Below are 6580 nucleotides of genomic sequence, written 5' to 3'. Positions count from 1 at the left end.
ATTCGAACCCGCCACCTTAGGTGTATGTGGCTGGCGCCTTAGCCGCTTGAGCCACAGGCGCCGAGCCTAGGACTAGTTTTTATTTACTGCTAAGAAGTGACTCTTTGAAGGGTCTCTACTGAGTGCTCAAGTGTTGATGAGGTCTTTCTACTCAGGTTGGTCAGTCTCATGTGAACTCTAATTGTTCAGCTCACAATTCTTTGGTAGCAATTCTTTTCTTAGTCTTGAGGAATCTCACCCTATGTGTATATAGTTTAATATTTAGCCAAAGCCTCAAGGAACCTATGAAAATTTCTGGAGCTCTTTCTCTTCTCTAGTACTCCACTCTAAAAATTCCAGCTGCCCAACCTCCCTGAATTCTGATCTCTGTTTCTCAATTTATAGAGACTATTATTTTCTACCTGAGTTCCTCCATACTGTGTGGCATTCTAGAAAGTGTCTACAGGTAGAAAGCCAGGACAATTATAGAACTCACCTTACTCATTTCTCTTTTTTATGGATTACAATATTACATCTCCTGTCCAATGGATAAAAATGTTTGTTTTATGTGTTTTTTCCCAGTTTTCTAGTTATTTAAGTTGAGAGAGGGCAACTTGATACTAGTTGTGCTGTTGTGGCTTAAAATGGAAGTCTGTGATGTCTTTTGATAAATAAAAGTTCTTCAATTAAAAGAAGCCATATTTTTAATATTTCCCTTGATCATTTTTACTTTTTATCTTATTTAAGAAATCCTAGGCCAGGTGTGGTGGCTCACACCGGTAATCCTAGCACTCTGGGACGCTGAGGCAAACTGAGCAAGAGTGAGACTCTATCTCTACTAAAAATGAAAGAACTGAGGCAAGAGGATCACTTCAGTCCAAGAGTTTGAGGTTGCTGTGAGCTATGATGCCATGACATTCTACCAAGGGCAACTAAGTGAGACTCTGTCTCAAAAAAAAAAAAAAAAAAAGAAAGAAATCCTATATTACATTCTAGAAGTTTTATAATCTGTTTTTTTAATTTAAATCTGCAATCCATTGATAAGCAACTTGCATATAATTTTTTATGAATAATGAATTGTCACCAAATCATTCATTGAAAAGTACACCTTTTCCTTATTGATTTGCCATGCTACCTCTTCTAGAAATCAGATTTCTATACACATGGCTCTGTTTCTGATCTTAAGTCAACTTCTTTGTCTCTAGGCCATATTTCACATTCTTAATTGTTAGTGCTTTATAATATTCTGAATTTCTAGAAACACAAGTTCTCCCATTTTATTCTTCTTCAAACAAGAGTGCATGGGCAATTCTTAGCCATGTTCACTTCTATATAAGTTTAAAAATTAGTTTTTCAAGTTCTAGACTATACCCTGTTAAGCGTTTTATTGAGAGTGCATTGAATCTATGGATCAACTAAAAGACAATAGGTATCTTTATAATATATAGTTTTGTGGTGGTTTAAAATACATCGCAAAACTCACCATTTCCTTCAAAGAAAGAAGGCCAGTTCTCCCATGAAGTGTAGGCTTGACTTAGTGACTTGTTTCTATGAGAAAAAAAGCAGAAGTAACAGTGTATGTATGACTTCAGAGACTGTCTTTTTTGGATTATTTATTCTGAAGGAAGCCAGCTGTCAGGTTGCCATATAAAAAGACCTGTGTAGTGAGGAAACTGATGCCTCCAGCCAACAGTAATGAGGAAATGAAGCTTCTTGCAAGCGGCCATAAAAATGAGCTTGGAAGTGAATCTGCTAGCTCTAGTGAAGCTTTCCAATCACTATATCCTCAGCTGGTATCTTGACTGTAACCTCACAAAAGACCTTTACCAAACCACACAGCTAAGCTTCTCTTGAATACTTGACTCATAGAAACTATGAGAAAATAGATCTGTTATTTTAAAGACTATATCTAGGGTAATTTATAATTCAGGAAGAGATAATTAATATAGGGCAGCGCCTATGGCTCAGTGGGTAGGGTGCCAGCCCAATATACCAAGGGTGGTGGGTTCAAACCCAGCCCCAGCCAAACTGCAACAACAAAAAAAAATAGCTAGGCACTGTGGTGGGTGCCTGTAGACCCAGCTACTCAGGAGGCTGAGGCAAGAGAATCGCCTAAGCTCAGGAGTTGGAAGTTGCTGTGAGCTGTGTGACGCCACGGCACTCTACCTGAGGCAACCAAGTGAGACTCTGTCACAAAAAAAAAAGAGATAATTAATATAAATGTTCATATCTTTGAATATTGTATGACTCTTCATTTTATTAATCTTCTTTAATGACATTCAATAAAGCTTTATAATAATTTCCATAAAACTCTGTGGAAATCATTCCTCAATACTTTATAATTATATTGCTATTGTAATTTTACTTCTCTTTTATCTTCTGATGAAAAGAAACACGATTAATTTGGGATGTTTATTTTGTATTCAGCAATTGCAAAACTTGCCTGCAAATGATCTGGCGTTTTCCACATAGACAATCATGTTTTCTGTGAATAATGCATGACTATCTTCTGTCTTCCTTTCCAATTCCTATATTTGCTGGCCAGTATCTCTAATATAATGATCAATAGAACTACAGACAGTAAGAAAGTCTTTTCTTAGATATGATTTTTAAAGGAATACATTTGTCATCAAGTATAAGATTTACTATAACTTCTTTGCAAATATTCTTTTTTATTTTTGCAGTTTTTGACCAGGGCCAGGTTTGAACCTACCACCTCCAGTCTATGGGGCCGGTGCCCTACTCCTTGAGCCACAGGTGCAGCCCTCCTTTTTTTTTTTTTTTTTTTTTTTTTTTTTGAGACAGAGTCTCACAGCAACCTCAACCCCTTGGCCCTAAGTGATTCCCTTGCCTCAGCCTCCCAAGTAGCTGGGACCAGACACCTGCCACAATGCCCGGCTATTTTTGTTGTTGTTATTATTATTGTAGTTGTCATTGTTGTTTGCAAGCCCTGGGCTAGGTTCGAACTTGCCAGCTCTGATGTATGTGACCAGCACCCTAGCCACTGAGCTACAGGCGCCAAGCCTCTTGGTAAATATTCTTTATAAAATATTAAGGAAGTTTTCTTCTATTTCTTGTTTACCAAGTTTCTTATCATGAATAAATATTGAATTTTATCAAATGCCGTTTATATGTCTATTGGCATGGTTATATAATATTTCTCCTTCAGTCTCTTAATTAACAACATTAATTGATTTTCCTCTTATTAAAAAATCTTACATTCTTGACTTATTAATTTCTGACCAATTATGTCTCAATTTCGGAAGCAAAAAAGAGAGTTCAATACTTAACTCCCCCCAAAGTGGTTAAGCTATCTGATGTATAAGTTAGGAAGCAGAGAAACATAATGGATTTTTCATTTTATATGTATTCCTAAAACAATTGTATTTAGCATCAATGGCCTGAACTACTTTAAAGGGGAATTTGTTCAAACTATATGACATTCTGGAAAAGGCAAAATTATAGAGATGGTAAAAAAAAAAAGTGGTTATGAGGGGCTGAGGAAAGGAAATGAGTAGGCAGAGCACAGAGGGCATATAGGGCAGTGAAACTATTCTGTACAATACTATAATGGCGGATGCATATTATTATACATTTGTCAAAACCCATAGAATATACAGCACCAAGAGTGAACTTAATGTAAACTTCGGACTTTGGGTGATAATGATGTGTCAATATAGATTTATCAATTGTAACAAATGTTCTACTCTGGTGGAGGATGTTGCTAGTGGGAGAGGCAAGAATTATATGGCAACTCTCTGTACTTTCCACTCAATTTCTACTGTGAACCTGAAACTGCTCTTTAAAACTTAAGACTAATAAAAGAAAAGGAGATGGAGAAATTTGGTTCCAATTTCAAGTTGGAACTACATATTGGAGTGATTAATGGGCCCTGGGTTTATCCCTAAAATTGACACATACTGAAATATGCTTGAAATATGCTTCTATGCTTTTTTTATTTTGTAAAAGATAGAATGGGATGGAGGGGAATGGGAGGAAAAGAGAGGTGTAAACCATTTCAAATAATACATTTCCATGATTTGAAACTTTACATTATTATTGAGAAAGATTCACCCTTGCAAAAGCCTGCTATGGGCAAGAATTGTTTTGATTTGTATTGCTTTGGTTTTCAAGAAAAGAGAAACAATTATAAGTACAACCTACTCAATGCCACAGATAAATTAGTGTTCCCAGATTTTGTGATACCATGTACATGAAACTGTATTTTCTGACTGAAATCACAATGTAAGTCTCTCTGACTGGGCATACCTGTAATCCTAGCACTCTGGGAGACTGAGGTGGGAGGATCACTTCAGCTCTGGAGCCCAAGATCAGCCTGAGCAAGAGCGAGACCCCATCTCTACTAAAAATAGGAAAAAAAAAAAAAAAAAAGCGGGGCACTGTGGTACATGAGTGTAGTCCCAGCTACAGGAAGGCTGAGGCTGGAGTGTCGCTTGAACCCAGGAGTTTGAGGTTGCTGTGAGCTAGGCTGACACCATGACACTCTAGCCAGGGCAACAGAGTAAGACTCTGTCTCAAGAAAACAAAACAGGCCCCTTCTCCCCTGCGGTTAGTGCTGAGGGAGCGGTTGTGTGCCCCCGGCTCGGAACACACATTTATTCCTATTTTTTTAATCCAAAAATAATCTTTAAAAGTCTTTTTAAAAATCTCCCCCAAATTTACCAAAAATCCGCGTCTCCCCCGCCGGAGACTTTCATTTTTTTTCCTTCTTCTTTTATAAAATAACCCGGTGAAGCAGCCGAGCCCAAGGCGGCCGCCCGCGGCCCCGCAGCAGCTCCGAGAGGGAACCAAGAGCCCGAAACCCGCCCGCGGCCCGGACCGACAACGCCGCCCTTGCTCCCAGCCGGCAGCCAGAGCCGGCGGACCGACCCGTTCTGCTGCCGCTGAGTAGTTTTCGATTCCGGGTGATTTTTATCCTTCTGCGCTTTCTCTCGCTCCCTTCCCCCTCCAGCTCCGGCCTGATGTCGCAGCACTCGCTCTCCTCCTCTCCCGGAAAGGTCGCGGCCTGTGGCCCTGCGGACAGCCGTGCCGAGATGAACCCCAGCGCCTCCTGCGACTCCATGGCCTCGCTCTACGTGGGGGACCTACACCCCGATGTGACGGAGGCGATGCTGTACGAGAAGTTCAGCCCGGCCGGGACCATCCTCTCCATCCGGATCTGCAAGGACATGATCACCCGCCGCTCCCTGGGCTACGGGTATGTCAATTTCCAGCAGCCGGCGGACGCCGAGCGTGCTTTGGACACTATGAATTTTGAGGTCATTAAGGGCAAGCCAGTTCGCATCATGTGGTCTCAGCGTGATCCATCACTTCGCAGAAGTGGAGTAGGCAACATATTCATTAAAAGATTGGACAAATCCATTGATAATAAAGCACTGTATGATACATTTTCTGCTTTTGGGAACATCCTTTCATGTAAGGTGGTTTCTGATGAAAAAGGTTCTAAGGGCTATGGATTTGTACACTTTGAGACACAGGAAGCAGCTGAAAAAGCTATTGAAAAAATGAATGGGATGCGTCTAAATCAGCGAAAGGTCTTTGTTGGACAATTTAAGTCTCGTCAAAAAAGAGAGGCAGAACTCAGAGCTAAGGCAAAAGAGTTCACCAATGTTTACATCAAGAATTTTAGAGAAAACGTGGATGAAGATTTCCTTAAGTTTCACTTTGGCAAGTTTGGACCTGCCGTAAGTGTGAAAGTAATGACTGATGAAAGTGGAAAATCCAAAAGATTTGGATTTGTAAGCTTTGAAAGGCATGAAGATGCACAGAAAGCTGTGAATGAGATGAATGGAAAATTTTTCTATGGAAGTCGAATATATGTTAGTCGAGCTCAGAAAAAAGTGGAACGGCATGCAGAACTTAAGCGCAAATTTGAACAGATGAACCAAAATAAGAGCACCAGATTCCCGGGTGTTAACCTTTACGTGAAAAATCTTGATGATGGTATTGATGATGAATGTCTCCTGAAAGAGTTTTCTCCATTTGGTACAATCACCAGTGCAAAGGTTATGAATGCAGGTGGTCGCAGCAGAGGGTTTGGTTTTGTATGTTTCTCCTCCCCAAGAGATGCCGCTAAAGCAGTTATAGAAATGAATGGTAGAATTGTGGCCACCAAGCCATTGTATGTATCTTTCGCAATGAGCAAAGAAGTGCGCCAGGCTCACCTCACTAACCAGTATATGCAGAGAATGGCAAGTGGAGGAGCTGTGGCCAACCCTGTAATCAACCCCTATCAGCCGGCATCTCCTTCAGGTTACTTCATGGCACCTATCCCACAGGCTCAGAACCGTGCTGCATACTATCCTCCTAGCCAAATTGCTCAACTAAAACCAAGACCTCGCTGGCCTGCTCAGGGTGCCAGACCTTATCCATTCCAAAATATGCCGGGTGCTGTCCGCCCAGCCACTCCAAGACCACCATTTAGTACTATGAGACCAGCTTCTCCACAAGTTATGTCAACACAGAAAATGGGTCCACGTGCTGCAGCTGCTGCTACTGCAGCTACTCCTGCTGCTACTACTCCTGCTGCTGCTACAACAGATACTCCTGCTGCTGCTACTCCTGCTGCTGCTGCTACAGC

General features: G+C 40.9%; 1 protein-coding gene across 2 annotated transcripts in view; it reads left to right on the top strand.

Annotated features, from left to right (window-relative positions):
• The first annotated feature begins 4949 nt into the window (after window positions 1–4949).
• Window positions 4950–6580, top strand: part of LOC100961118 (polyadenylate-binding protein 1-like) — a 2609-nt gene continuing 978 nt past the window's right edge. The window contains exon 1 of one of the 2 annotated variants that reach the window (XM_012807157.2): window positions 4950–6501. In XM_012807157.2, coding sequence (XP_012662611.2) covers window positions 4962–6501 — 1540 coding nt within the window. In that variant the 5' untranslated portion in view covers window positions 4950–4961. Of the gene's footprint in view, window positions 6511–6580 lie in introns of both variants that reach the window. The other variant, XM_012807158.2, reaches the window with a different exon arrangement.

This window comes from Otolemur garnettii, unplaced genomic scaffold, assembly GCF_000181295.1.
Source record: "Otolemur garnettii isolate 467f Iridium unplaced genomic scaffold, OtoGar3 scaffold00065, whole genome shotgun sequence".
Taxonomy (NCBI): domain Eukaryota; kingdom Metazoa; phylum Chordata; class Mammalia; order Primates; family Galagidae; genus Otolemur; species Otolemur garnettii.
This window is presented reverse-complemented; position numbering and strand designations above follow the sequence as displayed.